This window comes from Chiloscyllium plagiosum, unplaced genomic scaffold (genome assembly GCF_037043375.1).
Source record: "Chiloscyllium plagiosum isolate Xiang-an unplaced genomic scaffold, Cpla_swu_hap1 HiC_scaffold_9, whole genome shotgun sequence".
NCBI lineage: Eukaryota > Metazoa > Chordata > Chondrichthyes > Orectolobiformes > Hemiscylliidae > Chiloscyllium > Chiloscyllium plagiosum.
In genome coordinates this window covers 2419404-2440108 of record NW_028270147.1, presented here as the reverse complement: position 1 = coordinate 2440108, position 20705 = coordinate 2419404, and the positions used below count along the sequence as shown (strand labels likewise).

Below are 20705 nucleotides of genomic sequence, written 5' to 3'. Positions count from 1 at the left end.
AGATGGACTTCAGATTCATTTCACTGGTCGGTGCAGCATCGATGGCCGAAGGGCCTGTACTGCGCTGTAATGTTCTATATTGTATGAGCTTATCTTTCAGCATTAACACTCTCAAATGCCTGTTAATTTCAGTGCAGTACATCCACCAGTTCCAATTTATCCACAGTGCATGTAACTCCAATAAATTGATTAAACATAATTTCTCTTTCACAAAACCGTGTTGATGGTGTTTGATTATCAGAATGGTTCCCAGTGCCCTGCTATCATACTTGGCAGTTGGTTAGCTCAGCTGGCTGGATAGTTTGCTTGTGATACAAAGCAGCAGCAACACTGAGGGTTCAATTCCTGCACCAGAATTCCTGCAGAGCAACACTTTTCAAGTATTCACACCCGACAGACCATACCAAAACTGAAGGATCCACTGGTTTCTTACAGTCCAAGCCGAGACATAGAACATAGAACAATACAGCACAGAACAGGCCCTTTGGCCCACGATGTTGTGCCGAACATTTGTCCTAGCTTAAGCACCCATCCATGTACCTATCCAATTGCCGCTTAAAGGTCACCAATGATTCTGACTCTACCACTCCCACAGGCAGCGCATTCCATGCCCCCACCACTCTCTGGGTAAAGAACCCACCCCTGACATCTCCCCTATACCTTCCACCCTTCACCTTAAATTTATGTCCCCTTGTAACACTCTGTTGCACCCGGGGAAAAAGTTTTTGACTGTCTACTCTATCTATTCCCCTGATCATCTTATAAACCTCTATCAAGTCACCCCTCATCCTTCACCGTTCCAATGAGAAAAGGCCTAGCACTCTCAACCTATCCTCGTACAACCTATTCTCCATTCCAGGCAACATCCTGGTAAATCTTCTCTGCACCCTCTCCAAAGCTTCCACATCTTTCCTAAAGTGAGGCGACCAGAACTGCACACAGTACTCCAAATGTGGCCTAACCAAAGTCCTGTACAGCTGCAACATCACTTCCGAACTCTTGAATTCAACCCCTCTGCTAATGAACGCTAATACACCATAGGCCTTCTTACAAGCTCTATCCACCTGAGTGGCAACTTTCAAAGATCTATGAACATAGACCCCAAGATCCCTCTGCTCCTCCACCTTACTAAGAACCCTACCATTAACCCTGTATTCCACATTCTTATTTGTCCTTCCAAAATGGACAACCTCACACTTGGCAGGGTTGAACTCCATCTGCCACTCAGCCCAGCTCTGCATCATATCTAAGTCCCTTTGCAGCCGACAACAGCCCTCCTCACTATCCACAACTCCACCAATCTTCGTATCGTCTGCAAATTTACTGATCCACCCTTCGACTCCATCTTCCAAGTCATTAATAAAAATTACAAACAGCAGAGGACCCAGAACTGATCCCTGCGGAACTCCACTTGAAACTGGGCTCCAGGCTGAATATTTACCATCTACCACCACTCTCTGACTTCGACCGGTTAGCCAGTTTTCTATCCAACTGGCCAAATTTCCCTCTATCCCATGCCTCCTGACTTTCCGCATAAGCCTACCATGGGGAACCTTATCAAATGCCTTACTAAAATCCATGTTTACTACATCCACTGCTCTACCCTCATCCACATGCTTGGTCACCTCCTCAAAGAATTCAATCAGACTTGTAAGGCAAGACCTACCCTTCACAAATCCGTGCTGGCTGTCCCTAATCAAGCAGTGTCTTTCCAGATACTCATAAATCCTATCCCTCAGTACCCTTTCCATTACTTTGCCTACCACCGAAGAAAGACTAACTGGCCTGTAATTCCCAGGGTTATCCCTATTCCCTTTTTTGAACAGGGGCACAACATTCGTCACTCTCCAGTCCCCTGGTACCACCCCCGTTGACAGTGAAGATGAAAAGATCATTGCCAACGGCTCTGCAATTTCCTCTCTTGCTTCCCACATAATCTAAGGATATATCCCGTCAGGCCTGGGGGACTTGTCTATCCTCAAGTTATTCAAAATGTCCAACACATCTTCCTTCATAACAAGTATCTCCTCTAGCTTATCAGTCCGTTTCACACTCTCCTCTTCAACAATACGGTCCCTCTGTATCAGCTCAAAGATAAACCATCAGGGAAGGATCTTGCCACTGATGCTGAAGCCCAATTAGTATCGTCCTGCTTCAGACCTGAACATGACTTGCATTGCCACAGTGATACTGGGCCTAAAAACAAGGTCAGGCCATTGTTGTAGCTACTGTCAGTTCTTCTGTGACGTGATGGTTGAAATCTTGTGCGATCCAGTTTATAGAAAAATCACGCTTTAGAAACAGCGCTTAAAAGTGTTGGCGATGTAATCACGTTACAACCAACACACATTTTAAACGTTTGCACTTTACAAATAGCACCCCCAATTTGTCAATTGCATTATAGCAAATTTGCATTGAGGAAATGCCCCTTATAGAGCATAGAACAGTACAGCACAGAACAGGCCCTTTGGCCCACGATACTGTGCCGAGGATTAATCCTAATGTAAAATATAATAACTTAACCTATGCATCCCTCAACTCACTGCTATCCATGTGCATGTCCAGCAGTCGCTTAAATGTCCCTAATGACTCTGCTTCCACCATCATCACTGGCAACGCATTCACAACTCTCTGCGTAAAGAACCTACCTCCTACGTCCGCTCTATACCTTCCTCCTCATATCTTAAAACGATGAACCCTCCTACAAGTCAATCCTGCCCTGAGGAAAAGTCTCTGGCTATTTACTCTGTCCATTCCTCACATTATTTTGTATACCTTGATAGGTCTCCTCTCTTCCTCCTCTCCAGAGAGAGGAGTCCGAGCTTAGTCAACCTTTCTTCATAAGGCAAGCTCTCCAGTCCAGGCAGCATCCTGGTAAACCTTCTTTGCACCCTCTCCAAAGCCTCTGCACCTTTCCTATAGTAGGGCGACCAGAACTGGACACAATACTCCAAGTGTGGTCTCACCAGGGACTTGCAGAGCTGCAGCAAAACCTCGCAATTCTTAAACTCGATCCTCCTTTTAATGAAAGCCAAAACACCATATGCTTTCTTAACAACCCTATCCACTTGGGTGGCAACTTTGAGGGATCTATGCACTTGCACACCCAGATCCCTCTGTTCCTCCACACTGTCAAGAATCCTGTCTTTAATCCGATATTCAGCATTCGAGTTTGACCTTCCAAAATGCATCACTTTGCATTTATCCAGGTTGAACTCCATCCGCCATTTCTCAGCCCAGCTTTGCATCCTGTCTATGTCACACTGCAGCCTGCGACAGCCCTCTATACGATCGACGACACCTCCAACCTTTGTGTCATCTGCAAATTTACTAACCCACCCCTCAACCTCCTCATCCAAGTCATTTATAAAAACTACAGAGAGCAGAGGCCCAAGAACAGAACCCTGTGGGACCCCACTCAACACTGAGCTCCAGGCAGAATACTTTCCATCTACAACCACTCTCTGCCTTCTGTCAGCCAGCCAATTCTGAATCCAGTCAGCCAAATCTCCCTGTATCCAATGCCTCCTGACTTTATGAATGAGCCTACCATGGGGAACCCTATCAAATGCCTTGCTGAAATCCATATACACCACATCCACTGCTCAACCTTCATCAACCTGTCTCATCACCTCCTCAAAGATCTCAATAAATTTGTGAGGCATGACCTGCCCCTCACATAGCCATGCTGACTGCCTTTAATCATGTATGCTTTGCCAATAGTCATAAATCCTATCCCTCAATTCTTTCCAAAACCTTGCTGACCACAGACGTAAGACTGACTGGTCTGTAATTGCCAGGGATTTCCCTATTACCCTTCTCGAAAAGAGGAACAACATTCGCCTCCCTCCAATCCTCCAGTACAACTCCCGTGGAGAGTGAGGAGGCAAAGATCTTCGCCAGCGGCTTAGCAACCTCCTTTCTCACTTCCCGGAAGAGCCTGGGATAAATCAGGTCTGGCCCCGGGGACTTATCAATCTTAATGTTTGCCAAAATTTCCAGCACATCAACTTCATCAATCTCGATCTGGTCAAGCCTGTTTCCCAGCTCCTCAAAGTTCTCATTCACAACAAGTTCTCTTTCCTCAGTGAAAACCGAAGCAAGAAACTCATTTAGGGCTTCCCCTATCTGCTCAGACTCCACACACAAGTTCCTACGCTATCCCTGACCGGCCCTACCTTCTCCCTCATCATTCTCTTATTCCTCACTTATGAGTAAAATGCCTTTGGTTTCTCTCTAATCCATCTTGCCAAGCCTTTTTCGTGTCCCCTCCTGGCTCTCCTCAGTCCATTTCTGAGCTCCTTTCTAGCAAGCCTGTAATCCTCTAAAGCTGTGCTAGATCCTTGCTTCCTCCATCTTACATAAGCTGCCGCCTTCCTTTTGACGAGAAGTTCCTCTGTTCTCGTCATCCAAGGTTTCTTAATCTTACCTCTTCTTACCTGTCTCAGAGGAACAAATTCATGCATCACTCACAACAACTGCCCCTTAAATAGTCTCCACATGTCTGCTGTGCCCTTTCTGTGGAACAATTGCCCAGTCTGTACTACCCAACTCTTGTCTGACAGCGTCATAATTTCCTTTTCCCCAATTAAATATCTTCCCTTGGTAACTGCTCCTTTCCCTCTCCATGGCTATGGTAAATGTGAGGCAGTTGTGATCACTGTCACCAAAGTGCTCTCCCACTGCGAGATCTGACACCTGTCCTGGCTCATTGCCGAGCACCAAATCCAAAATGGCCTCTCCCCTCGTCGGCCTGTCTCCATACTGAGTAAGGAAACCCTCCTGAACACACCTGACAAAAACGCTCCATCCAAACCATCTGCACTAAGGTCAATATTGGGAAAGTTGAAATCACCCATAACAACCCAGTTACATTCATTTTTCCAAAATCTGCCAGTCTGAGAGTTCTTCAATCTCTCTATGCTATTAGGGGGTCTGTAGAAAACCCCCAATGGGGTGGCTGTTCCTAACGTCCACCCATAGGTGGACAAAGAAAATTTACAGCTGAGGAACAGACCCTTCGGCCCTCCAAACCTGAGCCGATCCATATCTACTGTCTCAACCTGTCACCCAATTCCTAAGCATCTGTGTCCCTCTGTTCCCCACCTACTCATGCATCTGTCCAGATGTATCTTAAATGAATCTACCGTGCCTGCCTCTACCACCTCTGCTGGCAACCCGTTCCAAACGCCCACCACCCTCTGTGTGAAGTACTTGCCGCGTGTATCCCCCTTAAACTTTCCACCTCTCACCTTGAAAGCGTGACCTCTCGTTATTGAATCCTTCACCCTGGGAAAAAGCTTGTCTCTATCCATCCTGTCTATACCCTTCATGATTTTGAACAAACCTAACCTACTCAACCTCTCTTCATAGCTAGCACCTTCCATACCAGGCAACATCCTCGTAAACCTTCTCTGCACTCTCTCCAAAGCATCCACATCCTTTTGGTAATGTGGCACCCAGAACTGTACACCGTATTCTAAATGCCGTCGAACCAATGTACAATTTTAACATGACTTGCCAGCTCTTATACTCAATACCCTGCCCAATGAAGACAAGCATACTATATGCCTTCTGACCACTCTATCCACCTGTAGTCAAACCTTCCTCAACAACCTCCATTTCTGTAGCTGTGATGCACACTCTGATAGCAATGCTACACCCCGTCCTCTTTTTCCACCCTCCCTGTTCTTTTTAAACGTTCTAAACCCTGGAACATCAAGCAGCTATTCCTGCCCCTGTGAAACCAACGTTATGGCCACAACATCATAGACCCAAGCACTGATCCATGCTCCGTGTTCGTCAAATATAGAACGGTTCTGTACAGTACAGGCCCTTTGGCCCATGACGTTGTGCCAAGCATTTATCTTAATCTAAGATAATCTAACCGATACACCCCTCAATACACAAGCATCCATGTGCTTGTCTAGCAGTCGCTTAAATGTCCCTAATGTCTCTGACTCTCTCACCACCGCTGGCAGTGTATTCCACGCACCCACCACTCTCTGTGGAAAGAACCTACCTCCGACATCTCCCCTAAAACTTCCTCCAATCATCTTAAAATTATGCCCCCTCATGATAACCATTTCTGCCCTGGGAAAAACTCTGTGGCTATCTTCTCTATCGATGCCTCTCATTACCTTGTACACCTCTATCAAGTCACCTCTCTTCCTTCTTCTCTCCAATGTGAAAAGCCCTAGCTCCCTCAACCTCTCTTCATAAGACACACCCTCTAGTCCAGGCAACATCCTGGGAAATCTCCTCTGCACCCTCATCTTTTCTATAACTGAACATAATATTCCAAGTGTGGTCTCACCAGGGCTTTATAGAGCTGCAACAAAACCTCACGGCTTTAAAATTCAATTCTCCCCATCAATGAAAGCCAAAACACCATATGCTTTCTTAACAACCTGATCAACTTGGGTGGCAACTTTGAGGGATTTACGTACATTGACCCCAAGATCCCTCTGTTCCTCCACACTGCCAAGAGTCCTGTCTTTAACCCCATATTCAGCATTCAAACTTGACCTTCCAAAATGAATCACTTCACATTTATCCAGGTTGGACTCCATCTGCCACTTCTCAGCCCAGCTCTGCATCCTGTCAGTCATGTTGTAGCCTGCAACAGCCCTCAATACAATCTACAACACCACCACAAATTTACTATACTAACCACCCTTTCACTTCTTCATCCAAGTCATGTATAAAAACTACAAAGAGCAGAGGGCCAAGAACAGATCCCTGCGGGACACCACTGATCACCAACCCAGCACAACTTGCTGTCTTCTTTTGGCCAGCCAATTCCATATTCAGACAGCCAAATTTCCCTGTATCCCATACCTCCTAACTTACTGTGGAGAACCTTATCAAATGCCTTACTGAAAAACATATACACCACATCCACTGCTCGACCTTCATCAACGTGTCTCGACACATCTTCATAGCAGAATGATCTGTACTGTCCTTTTGGAGACAATCCTGATAGGCCACAGAGTTTGCCCTTTCAGACCCAGTGCATAGGTGTCACTGCTATAGTCAATATTCGGAGGAACTGAAGCGTCCTATTAACAAATCATTTCCTTTAAACCATCAATTCCCCTGTGCAATTAAACTTACAGATGCTGAGGAATCGGAGTGTTCCACATCTGGTCTCGAGACATTCCAGTGACAATTGCGAGGAAAAACTGGGGGATGAGGGGAGAGGAACGGGACGATATCTTCATCAAACCTTCTGGCTCGTTCAACCTTTCAACAACAACAAATTATATTTAGAACTCTAATAGCTAAAAACTTTCCACATTGCTTCATAGAAACAATTAGCAAAGGAAATTTGATAAGTGGGAACATGGGAAATATGAGCAGGAGCAAGCTATTCAGCCCCTTAGCCTATTCCACTATTCAACTGGATAATGGCTCATCAGTTACCTCAACACCCATTTACCTGTACTCCTTGGTTTATCTCTACAGTCTTTACAGTTCAGAAACCTAGCCTTTCAGGGGGTTGGTGAAAAATGGCAGGCAGTGTAGGGAGGGTAGTAGTAGGGAGATGGACAGAGGAGCTGGGAGGGAGAGGAAGGAGGTCATGGAGGGATTTAAAAACAAGGATGAGACTTCTAAAATTGAGACATTTTTCAACCAATGTAGGTCAGTGTCCACGAAGGGTATTTGGTGAATTGGATTTAGTTGTGTGTAAGGGCATTGGCTGAACATTTTTGTGGAGGGCAGAATTCAGAAGCTAAGCCAGGACTGCGCTGGAATCGTTAGGTCAAGAGGTAACAAAGACAAGGAATTTCAAAAGAAGAGGTGGGATCTGATTGAAACTCTCAGAATGCTGGGTGGCCTGGGCAGAGTGGACATGGAAAAGATGTTTCCACCAGTTGGAGAGACTAGGACCCAAGGGCACAGCCTCAGAGTGAAGAGATGATCCTTTAGAACTGTAATAAGGAGATGGTGAATCTGTGGAACTCATTGCTACAGAGGGCTGTGGAGGCCAACTTACTGAATGTATTTAAAAAAGAGGTGGATAGTCAAGAACCAAAAGAACTGCAAATACTGTAAATCAGAAATCGCTGGAAAAGCTCGGCAGGTCTGGCAACATCTGTGGAGAGAACTCAGAATTAATGTTTCAGGTCAAGTTCTGAGGAAAGGTCACTGGACCCAAAACATTAACTCTGATTTCTCTCCACAGATGCTGCCAGACCTACTGAGCTTTTCCAGCAATTTCTGTTTTTGTGATGGATAAGTTCTTGATTGGTAGGGGGATCAAAGGTTACAGGGAGAAGGCAGGAAAATGGTTGAGAAACAGATCAGCCATGATTGAATGGCAGGACAAACTGAATGGGCTGAATGGCTCCCTTTTCTGATTGTCTTATTGGGTATGCATGAAGATTTTAGCAGACGTGCAGATACAAAAGCAAAGTTAGGGGAAACATCGCTAAGATGGCCACGGGCGGACTTGGTGATGACATGATTTTGTGGTTTGGGGTTAATATAGGAGAAAATATGGTCTTGAATTTGTAAACAGGTTAATTAATTGGTCAGACATGCTTAAGCAATGTGCAAAAACATTTTGACACTGAGTAGTTAAGATTTCAAATGCAGTACCTGAGAATCTGGTGGAAGCAGGTTCAATCAATGCAGTGAAAAGAGAATAAGACTGATCAGTGAAATGGAAGAATGTGCAGGGGCATGGGATGTGATGCAATGGGCTGGTCTGGACAGCAAGGGCAGGTGGTGGCCTAACAGTAATGTCAGTGGACTATTAATCCAGAACCCAGGATATTGTTTTAGGGCATGATTTGAATTCCACCATGGCAGATGGGAAAATTTGAATTCATTAAGATCTGGGATAAGTAGCATATCTAATGATCACCATATAACCACTGTCAATTGTTGTAAACATCCATCTAGTTCACTAACGTCCTTCAGAGAAGGAAATTTTAGGGAAGGAAATCTGCCATCCTTACCTGGTCTGGCCTACATGTGACTCCAGACCCACAGCAACATGGTTGACTCTTAGTTACCCTTTGGGCACTTAGGGATGGGCAATAAATGCTGGCCCAGCCAGCGACACCCATATCCTGTGAATGAATATAAAAAAAAGGCACTATATGAATTGGTCAAACAGGGAGCTGGTGTAATGCGATGGATTGTAAGGTCCCCTTCTGGGCTGTGACAGTCCTGAGATTTAGCCTCAGAACGTTACAGGGAGAGGGATGGGTTCAGTGGCAAAGGAATGGAATTTACAGTAAGGTGAAAACTGAAAACAGTATTGTCGATGAGGGATTTCAGACAGAGAAAATCGGGAGAAAACATTTCCAGTAACAGGAGAAACATTGACCAGAGGGACACAGACTGAAGGCAATTGGTGAAAGATACAGAGAGGGAGAGATGAAGAGAATTGTTTTCACTAAGCCCATTGTTGTGATCTCGAACTAGCCGTTTGAAAGGGCAATATAAACAGATTTAATAACAAACTATCAGAAAGATTTTGGGGAAATAGGCAAGTGACAAATGAGGACAAGGTTTCAGGGAAAGAACAGAGAAGTTTGAATATTTGGAAAACATTTTCAGAGAGCTGGTTCAGGAACGTTATACTTCAGTGTGGTCAGATTCTAGGTGCTCAGCTGCTGCTGGAACTGAGGGCACAAGGTCAGCGGACAAACAGGATACTCTGCACAATCCCAGGAAGTACTTGTATGAACCCAGAGGGAAGAGAGAAACACAGACCGGGGCTTGATGGCAAAATTGAAGGGAGAAGCTGTAGGAAGGTGATGGGGTGGAGATCAAATAGATTGAGAGAGCATTCTCAAACATAGAACACTCCCCTTAACCAACCATAAAGCTAACATGACAAACTACAAAGTAGTACAGAAAAACATTGGAACCTTTATCCTTTGGACACGTTCTCTCCTGGCAAAATCCTCCAACCTCTTCCTGATTTCAAGTTGGTGGTGCCGCTGGGGACAACAGAGGAGACAAAATTCATTAGGAACCGAGGCAAGAATTTTTTCACACTGTTCTCTAAGGCATTAAACAGCAAAAAAAAATTGCATTTATAAAAGAATAGAACTTTTCTCTTTATCTAAGTACTTTTCACACTTTCAGGATAGTACTTCGCAGACAACAAAGAAACTTGAGGTCTGGACACTGAAATTTGGGAAATGCAGCTGTCAAATTACACTCAGCAGACAACGAAATACTGACTCAACTATTTGTTTTTGATGTGATGTTGGTTGAAGGACAAATATTGCCTGGGACTTTGTGATGAGCTCCCTGATCACTGAAATTGTGCCACGAGATCTTTTACTTGAAATGCGTGCTTAATGTCTCATCCAAAAGGCAGCAGCCCTGAATAAGGGAGGTTATGTTAAAGCTGCAGATCAGACCACGCCTCGATACCTATGAATAAGTCTGGCCCCTACCTTACATGACAGACATGATCAGACTGGAGAGAGGTAAGAGGAGATTAATGAGGATGCTGCCAGGATTACAGAATTTTTATTCTGAGAAAGGATTGGACAGCTGGGATTGTTGTCTGTAGAACACAGGAGGCTGAGGGGGGATTAACTGAGGAGTTTAAAGCAATGAGTGGGTCAAAGAAAGTGGATAGGAAGGTGTCCCCATTGTCAGAAAGGTCATGAAACCATTGGCAGAGGATGACAGCAATTGGGAAGAGGATGACAGGGGAGTTGAGGAGGAATGCTTGCACCAAGAATTTAGTGGGAATTAGAAACCCACTCTATAAAAGGGTAGCAGAGGCAGAAATCCTCAGCAGATTTAAATAAAAAGACTTGGTCGGGCACATACAGGACCCCAACCATAACCTGCAGTGCAACAGACAGTGAAACAGAATGGAACCGCTGTTTGTGGCCATCTCAGAAACAACGGCTGAATGCCTTTGCTGATTCCATATTTCTGAGGAACTGAGGGCATTGTTGCTAAGATGACACAAAGGAAGGTGGAGGGACAGGTAGGGTTGAGAAAGCATGGAGGCTGCAGGAGGACATGGACAGGATAGGAAAAAAGGCATAGAAATGGCAGATGGAATACAATGTGGGAAAGTATGAGGTTGTACACTTTAGTAGGAAGGATAGAGGCAGAGACAATTTTCTAAAATATACTATTTTATAAATCTGAAGCACAAAGGGTCTGGGTGGGGCGTGCCCGAGTTCAGAGTTCTCTTAAGGTTAACATGCAGGATCAGTTGGTGGTTAGGAAGGTAAATGCAATATTAAAATTCATTTCAAGAGGGCTAGAATACAAGAGCAGTGACACACTTCTCAGGCTGTCTAAGGCTCTGTGAACCATATTTGGGATATTGACAACAGTTTTGGGCCCGTCTCTTGGAAAGGGTAAGAAGGTAAGAAGGAGGAGGAGGAGTAGGCCATCGGCCCGTCGAGCCTACTCCGCCATTCAATAAAGTCATGGCCGATCTTTCCATGGACTCAGCTCCACTGACCTGCCTGCTCACCATAACCCTTAATTCCTTTACTGTTCAAAAATACATCTTTGCCTTAAAACCATCCAACGAGGTAACCTCAACTGTTTCGCTGGGTGGGGAATTTCACAGATTCACAATCCCTGGGAGTAGTAGTTCCTCCTCAATTTAGTCCGAAATCTGCTCTCCCTTATTTTGAGGTTATACCCCCTAGTTCCAGCTTCACCCCCAGTGAAAACAACCTCCCTGCTTCTATCTTATCTATTCCCTTCATTTTTTTATGTTTCTATAAGATTCCCCCCTCATTCTCTAAACTCAAATGAGTATTGTCCCAGTCTACTCAATCTCTCCTCATAAGCCAACCCCCTCAACTCTGGAATCAACCCAGTGAACTCCCCTGCACCCCCTCCAGTGCCAGGACATCCTTTCTCAAGTAAGGAGAACAAAACTGTAGACAGTACCCCAGGTGTGGCCTCACCAGCACCTTATACAGTTGTAGCAAAACCTCTGCTCAGCAGCATGCTGCAATTTTTCACCATTTAAATATAGCCAATTTTGCTGTTATTCTGACTAAAATGGATGACCTCACATTTACCAATATTGCATTCCATCTGTCAGACCCTTGCCCACTCACTATCTATATCCCTCCGCAGACTTAGTGTCCTCTGCACACTTTGCTCTCACACTCATCTTCATGTTATCTGTTAACAGTGACACACTACATTAGGTCCCCAACTCCAAGTCATCCATGTAAATTGGTGTGCCAGCATTGGACGGAATCGAGAGAAGAGTAACTAGAATGATGCCGGGCTGAAGAACTTATCATCTAAGGAAGGATTGAAGAGTTTAGGTCTGTACTTAATGGATGGGGGAGTGGGGAATCAGATTGAGACTTACAGAATACTGTGACGCACCGATAGAGTGATCATGGAGAGATGTTTCCATTAGTAGAAAAGATTAGGAACCAAGGGCACAAAATTAGGTGAAGGGACAGCCCTTTAGAACGGAGATGAGAAGGAATTTCCTCAGAGGGACGTTAGCCTGTGAAATCTGTAACTGCATAGAGCTGTGGAGGCCACGTCATTGCACGTATTTAAGGCAGAGATTGATGGGTTTTCCATTGGTGAGGGGATCAAGGGTTATGGGGAGAAGGCAGGAAAATGGGGTTGAGAAACATATCCGCCCTGATCGAATGGCGGAACAGACTCAAAGGGCCGAATGGCCTAATTCTGCAGCTGTATGTTATGGTCTCAGATCTGAAACTCCATCACTGATCCTCCGATAGTGCAGCACTCCCTCAGTGTCAACCTTCTAACAGTGCAGCACTCCCTCAGTACTGACTCTCCAACAGTACAGCACCTCTTCAGTACTGACGGTCTGACAGTGTAGAACTCCCTCTGTACACACCCTCTGACAGTGCGGCACTCCCTCTGTACAGATCTTCTTGCAATGGGGCACTCCCTCAGTACTAACCTCTCAGACCCTCAACCTAACTCTCAAAATAAATATGAGATGGGAGAAATTGAACTGTTTGATTGACAGCCAAGATTCATCCAATGAATAACTAAGAATCCATTTGCGTTCCAATTGGCTGAGAAGTCTTGAATAATTTGTGAGACGAGTGGTCGAGTTGGGCTCAGAGAGTTGAAGACAGGCAGTCTTCTGAAGAAACCCTCCAGAAACCCAAACGGAGTTGGAACGAAGCAACAGCAGGTGGCTGTTCAGCCTCTGTCATGTATGAGAACATGCCTTGGTCTGTGACCTAACTCCATATCGCCACTTTTTCCCAATTTCCAAACTAGATGACACTGTTTCTTTCTATTCATCTCATTATTCCCACTATAACTGTGAAAACACTGATTAATTTTGCACTCAATCTTCTACAATCCTGAGAAAAACCACCATCGTGTGTGTAAAGTCTCCCTGTAATTTTAAACCTGGAATCAGATGGAGTTGTAGTTAATTCAATTTGCACTCCTCCCGTGACTAATAGATTGTTTTTCCTAAGGTGTAATGCCTGACATGTGCTCCCAGAAGTTCTGAGAGAGTAGTTTAACCAGGGTTTCGTATAACATGACCTCAATCCCCTTATATTTTTCATTTTTCTTGTTGCGTCTCGTGGCATGAGGAAAGCAAAGCATGTGCTTACATTGGTTTCTATTTCTGGTTTCTCCTGGAACAGGTAACCAGCCTGTTTCCACAGTCTACCGCCTTTTCTTTTGTGTGCTAGTGCCTGATCGTGAAGGTGTGCGTGCTCCGAATCATGCATGTAAGATTCTCCCGCTCTGGTTGCTGTCAGTAGTGTGTGCTGAAAGGATCTGAAAGTAGATTCTCCACCCACCTGACCACGTTATGAATGCATCTGGTCTTTCATGCCCCGGAGTGGGACTCGAACCAGTATCATTTGGCTCAGAGGTCAGGAGGCGATGTCACTCCTCTCCCCTTGCTGCTTGGCAGTGCAGCTTGTCGGAATGTTGGTCCCTAACTCCTGCCGCTCAGCCAGTAACCTAACCAGGTCAACCATTTCCCTCAATTCTATCAGGTTCAACTTTGGCTCACATATAGGATTTTATCAAATATCTTCTGCAAGTCCAAACATATAACACACACAGACCTTCTCCTGTCTGTCACTCAAACTTCATCAGTCATGATCGACTCTGGACAAATCCATGCCAGCTCTCATGGACTGATTGAAAATGTCCAACAGGTTCAATTGCTTCACTCTGCATCATACACTACAATTTCCCACACAACGTATGAAATGCCCAGTTTAGAATTTGCTGGTTTCCCTCTCTCATTCTCTCTTAAATAGTGAAGTGAAACCCTCAATTCTCTGACCTTCAGGAACCATTCCTGAGCAGAGATTAAGATGGGGCATCAGCAATGTCTTCATCTGCTTTTTTTTGCGGTTAACTGGTATGATCCGTGGTACAGAGAGATTGTCTCATGAGCAAAGATTAAACAGACTGAGACCCTACTCCTGGGAGTAGAGAAGAATGAGAGGTGATCTCAATGAAACACATAGATTTGTAACAGCTTCACAGGGTGACTGCTGAGAGGATGTTTCCCTCATGGGAATTTCCAGAACCAAAGGGCATAGGCTCAGAATAAGGTTCCTCTTGGGAGACTGATTAGAAAGGTTAGATCTCAGGGAGAACTAGGCATTTGGATACAGAACTGGCTCAAAGGTAGAAGACAGAGGGTGGTGGTGGAGGGTTGTTTTTCAGACTGGAGGCCTGTGACCAGTGGAGTGCCACAAGGCCCTCTACTTTTTGTCATTTACATAAATTACTTGGATGCGAGCGTAAGAGGTACAGTTAGTAAGTTTGCAGATGACACCAAAATTGGAGGTGTAGTGGACAGCGAAGAGGGTTACCTCAGATTACAACAGGATCTGGACCAGATGGGTCAATGGGCTGAGAAGTGGCAGATGGAGTTTAATTCAGATAAATGCGAGGTGCTGCATTTTGGGAAAGCAAATATTAGCAGGACTTTTACACTTAATGGTAAGGTCCTAGGGAGTGTTGCTGAACAAAGAGACCTTGGAGTGCAGGTTCATAGCTCCTTGAAAGTGGAGTTGCAGGTAGATAGGATAGTGAAGAAGGCATTTGGTATGCTTTCCTTTATTGGTCTCAGTATGGAGTACAGGAGTTGGGAGGTCATGTTGCGGCTGTGCAGGACATTGGTTAGGCCACTGTTGGAATATTGCGTGCAATTCTGGTCTCCTTCCTATCGGAAAGATGTCGTGAAACTTGAAAGGGTTCAGAAAAGATTTACAAGGATGTTGCCAGTGTTGGAGGATCTAAGCTACAGGGAGAGGCTGAACAGGCTGGGGCTGTTTTCCCTGGAGCATCGGGGGCTGAGGGGTGACCTTATAGAGGTTTATAAAATTATGAGGGGCATGGATAGGAAAAATAGGCAAAGTCTTTTCCCTGGGGTCGGGGAGTCCAGAACTGGAGGGCATAGGTTTAGGGTGAGAGGGGAAAGATATAAAAGAGACCTAAGGGGCAACGTTTTCACGCAGAGGGTTGTACGTGTATGGAATGAGCTGCCAGATGATGTGGTGGAGGCTGGTACAAATGCAACATTTAAGAGGCATTTGAATGGGGAGATGAATAGGAAGGGTTTGGAGGGATATGGGCTGGGTGCTGGCAGGTGGGACTAGATTGGGTTGGGATATCTGGTCAGCATGGATGGGTTGGACCGAAGGGTCTGTTTCCGTGCTGTACATCTCTATGACTCTAAAAGGGCACCAATTTAAGACTGAGATGAGAAGGAATTTCTCCTGTCAGAGGGTTGAATGTCTTTGGAACTCCTTGGCACAGACAGATGAGTGGGCAGAGCTCTTGTGTATATTGAACGTTGAGACAAGTAGACCCATGACCAGGAAGGGAATAAACATAGAACAGCAAACATTACAGCGTAGTACAGGCCCTTCGGCCCTCGATGTTGCTCCAACCTGTGAAACCAACCTGAAGCCCAACTAACCTACACCATTCCATTTTCATCCAGATGTTTATCCAATGACCACTTCAATGCCCTTAAAGTTGGCGAGTCTACTACTGTTGCAGGCAGGGCGTTCCATGCCCCTACTACTGAGTAAAGAAACTACCTCTGACATCTGTCCTATATCTATCACCCCTCAATTTAAAGCTATGTCCCCTCATGCTAGCCATCACCATCTGAGAAAACGCGCTCCCTGTCCATCCTATCTAACCCTCTGATTATCTTATATGTCTCTATTAAGTCACCTCTCAGCCACCTTCTCTCGAACGAAAACAGCATCAAATCCCTCAGTCTTTCTTCATAAGACCTTCCCTCCATACCAGGCAACATCCTGGTAAATCTCCTCTGCACCCTTTCCAAAGCTTCCACATCCTTTCTATAATGTGGTGACCAGAACTGTACACAATACTCCAAGTGCGGCCGCACCAGAGCTTTGTACAGCTGCAACATAACCTCATGGCTCCAAAACGCAATCCCACTACCAATAAAAGCTAACACACTGTATGCCTTCTTAACAACTCTATCAACCTGGGTGGCAACTTTTCAGGGATCCATGCACATGGACACCGAGATCTCTCTCCATCTACACTACCAAGAATCTTACCATTAGCCCAGTATTCTGGATTCCTGTTACTCCTTCCAAAGTGAATCACCTCTCAATTTTCCACATTACACTCCATTTGCCACCTCTCAGCCCAGCCCTGCAGCTTATCTATATCCCTCTGTACCCCTGCAACATTTTTCTGCACCGTCCACAACTCCACCATCTTTAGCATCATCCGCAAGTTTATTAACCCATCCTTCTATGCCCACATCCAGATCATTTATAAAAATAACAAATAGCAGTGGCCCCAAAACAGACCCTTGCATTACCCCACCAGTAACTCAACTCCAGGATGAACATTTCCCAACAACCACCACCCTCTGTCTTCTTTCATGTTGCCAATTCCTGATCCAAATTGCTAAATCACCCTCAATCCTATGCTTCTGGGTTTTCTACAATAGCCTACTATTGGGAATCTTATCTTATTAGTGGGCGGCACGGTGGCTAGCACTGCTGCCTCACAGCGCCTGAGACCCGGGTTCAATTCCCGCCTCAGGCGACTGACTGTGTGGAGTTTGCACGTTCTCCCCGTGTCTGCGTGGGTTTCCTCCGGGTGCTCCGGTTTCCTCCCACAATCCAAAAGATGTGCAGGTCAGGTGAATTGGCCATGCTAAATTGCCCGTAGTGTTAGGTAAGGGGTAAATGTAGGGGTATGGGTGGGTTGCGCTTTGGCGGGCGGTGTGGACTTGTTGGGCCGAAGGGCCTGTTTCCATACTGTAAGTAATCTAAACTCCTTACTGAAATCTATATCAACGGCTTTACCCTCATCCACCTGTTTGGTCACCTTCTCCAAGAACTCAGTAAGGTTTGTGAGGCATGACCTACCCTTCACAAAACCGTGTTGACTATCCCTAACCAACTTATTCCTCTCTAGATGATTAGAAATCCTATCTCTTATAACCTTCAACACTTTACCCACAACTGAAGTAAGGCTCACTGGTCTATAATTACCAGGGTTGTCTCTACTCCCCTTCTTGAACAAGGGGAACCACATTTGATATCCTCCAGCCTTCTGGCACCATTCCTGTAGACAATGATGATATAAAGATCAAAGCCAAAGGCTCGCAATCTCCTCCTTCGCTTCCCAGAGAATCCCATCCGGCCCAGGGGATTTATCTATTTTCACACTTTGCAGAATCGCTAACACCACCTCCTCATGAACCTCAATCCTGTCTAGACAAGTAGCCTGTATCTCAGTATTCTCCTCAACAACATTGTCTTTTTCATCCTGCTGATGAAAAATATTCATTTAGCGCTTCTCCTATCTCTTCAGATTCCATGCACAACTTCCCTTGACAGGCCCTCATCTTACTGCAGTCATTCTTTAAATTCCATTGCACCTATAGAAAGCTTTAGGGCTTTCCTTGATCCTACCTGTCAAAGACTTCCCATGTCCCCTCCTGGTCCTTCTTCGCTCTCTCTTTAGCTCCTTCCTGGCTAACCCATAACTCTCAAGTGCCCTAACTGAGCCTTCAAGTCTCACTTTCACATAAGCCTTCTTCTTCCTCTTGACAAGAGATCTAACTTCTTTAGTAAACCATGATTTCCTTGCTCAAGATTTTCTTCCTGCCTGACAGGTACATATTTATCAAGGGCACACTGTAGGTGTTTCTTGAACAAGCTCCATATTTTAATTGTGTCCATCCCCTGCAGTTTCTTTCCCCATCTTATACATCCTAAATCTTTTCTAATCACATCATAATTGCCTTTCTCCCAGATATAACACTTGCCCTTCGGTATATACCTATCCCTTTTCATTGCTAACATAAATGTAACTGAATTGTGGTCACGATCACCAAAGTGCTCACCTACCTCCAAATCTATCACCTGGCCGGGTTCATTACCCAGTACCAAATCCACTGTGGCCTTGCCCCTTGTTGGCCTGTCTACATACTGTGTCAGGAAACCATCCTGCACACACACTGGACAAGAACTGACCCATCTAAAGTACTCAAACTATAGAATTCCCTGTCAGTATTTGGAAAGTTTAAGTCCCCATAACAACTACTGTGTTACTCTTGCTCCTATCCAGAATTACCTTTGCAATCCTTTCCTCTACATCTCTGGAACTATTTGGAGGCCGATAGAAAATTCCCAACAGGGTGACCTCTCCTTTCCTGTTTCTAACCTCAGCCCATACTACCTCAGTAGGAGAGTCCTCAAACGTTCTTTCTGCCACCATAATAACGGTCCTTGACTAACAACGTCACACCACCCCCTCTTTTCCCACCTTTCCTTTCAGATTAGATTACTTTTACAGAGTGGAAACAGGCCCTTCAGCCCAACAAGTCCACACCGACCTGCCGAAGCACAACCCACCCATACCCCTACATTTACCCCTTACCTAACACTACGGACAATTTATGAGGAGAAAGTGAGGACTGCAGATGCTGGAGATCAGAGCTGGAAATGTGTTGCTGGAAAAGCGGAGCAGGTCAGGCAGCATCCAGGGAACAGGATTCCTGAAGAAGGGCTTATGCCCGAAACGTCGATTCTCCTGTTCCCTGGATGCTGCCTGACCCGCTGCGCTTTTCCAGCAACACATTCCCACTATGGACAATTTAGAATGGCCAATTCACCTGACCTGCACATCTTTGGACTGTGGGAGGAAACCGGAGCACCCGGAGGAAACACTGAAACATCTAAATCCCAGAACCTGCAGCAACCATTCCTGTCCCTAATCTATCCATGTCTCCGAAATGGCAACAACATCTAAGTCTCAGGTACCAACCCATGCTGCAGGTTCACCCACCTTATTCCGGATGCTCCTGGCGTTGAAGTAGACACACTTCAAACCAACTTCTTGCTTGCTGCACTTCTGTGACCTTGAAACCTTATTCGTGACCTCACTACTCTCAACCTCCTGGACACTGGAAATGTAATTCAGGTTCCCATCCCCCTGCTGAATTAGTTTAAACCCTCCTGAAGAGCATTAGCAAACCTCTTCCCCCTCTGGTTCAGGTGAAGACCATCCAGGTTTTTTTTCTAACAGGTCCCACCTACTCCAGAATGAGACCCAATTAACCAGGTATCTGAATCCCTCCCTCCTGCACTATCCCAACTCCCCTCTCTCGCTCTCCTCACTTTGCTAGCATGTGGCACGAGTAACAAATCAGAGATAATAACTCTGTTTGTCCAGCTCTAAGCTTCCATCCTAGCTCCCTGAATTTCTACTTTAAATCCCCACCCCTTTTCCTATTTACATTATTGGTGCCTTTGACTTGGGGCGGCTCCCCCTCAAGGATCCTGACAACATGATCCAAGACATCACGGACCCTAGTACCTGGGAGGCAACACACCAACTGTGAGTGTCTCTCGTTCCCACAGAACCTTCTATCTGTCTCCCTAACTATAGAGTCCCCAATAACTAATGCTCTGCTCCTCTCCCCCATTCCCTTCAGAGCAACAGGGGCAGACTCTGTGCCCCATTGTTTACCCTGGGAAGCCCCACACCCCCCAACAGTATCCAAAACAGCATACTTATTGTTGAGGGGAACAGCTACAGGGGAACCCTGCACTGTCTGCCAGTTCCCTTCCGTCCCCGACTGTAATGCATCTGTCTTTTTCTTGTACCTGAGGTGTGACTACCTCCCTGTAACTCCTCTCAATTACCCCTTCCACCTCCCGAATGATCCGTAGTTCATCCAGCTCCAGTTCCCTAACGCGGTTTTCACGGATTGGAGTTGGGTGCACTTCCCACAGATGAAGTCAGCAGGAACCCTGCGGCGACCCTTATTTCCCACACTCTACAGAAGAAGCATACAACTTCCCTAACAGCCATACCCACTATCCTAAATTCCCAAAGAGACTACTGAAAAAACTAGTAACCTCACCAAATCGGTACACAGAACCTTTTTTTTTGGTTGGAGGAGGAGGATGGTGGGAGACACTACCTAAGTAGTGTTCAGGTAAAGCAACTGCCTAAATATATTCCCTCATTTGCTCAGCAACCTGTGTCTGTTCCTGCTTACTGTGTGCTCTGCCTACGCATGGGCTAAGCTTTTATAGGATTTACTTACTTTCCCAGCAGCCCCCGGTCCTCAATCTCACCGCTCCCGCTGCTAAAAGGGAGGCAGGAAAGTGGATGTGATGAATGTGGGATCAGCCAGAATCCTACTGAATTGTAGAGCAAGCTCGAGGGGCTGAATGATTTAT

The 20705-nt window shown here is 45.5% G+C and overlaps 1 protein-coding gene across 1 annotated transcript in view; it reads right to left on the bottom strand.

Annotated features, from left to right (window-relative positions):
- Nucleotides 1-20705, bottom strand: part of erich3 (glutamate-rich 3) — a 112762-nt gene that overhangs the window by 74073 nt on the left and 17984 nt on the right. The window contains exons 4-6 of the mRNA XM_087990304.1: nucleotides 9888-9959; nucleotides 8967-9080; nucleotides 7117-7245 (exon numbers count right to left, since the gene is read on the bottom strand). Of these exons, the coding sequence (XP_087846430.1) occupies nucleotides 7117-7245; nucleotides 8967-9080; nucleotides 9888-9959 (315 nt within the window). The remainder of the gene's footprint in view (nucleotides 1-7116; nucleotides 7246-8966; nucleotides 9081-9887; nucleotides 9960-20705) is intronic.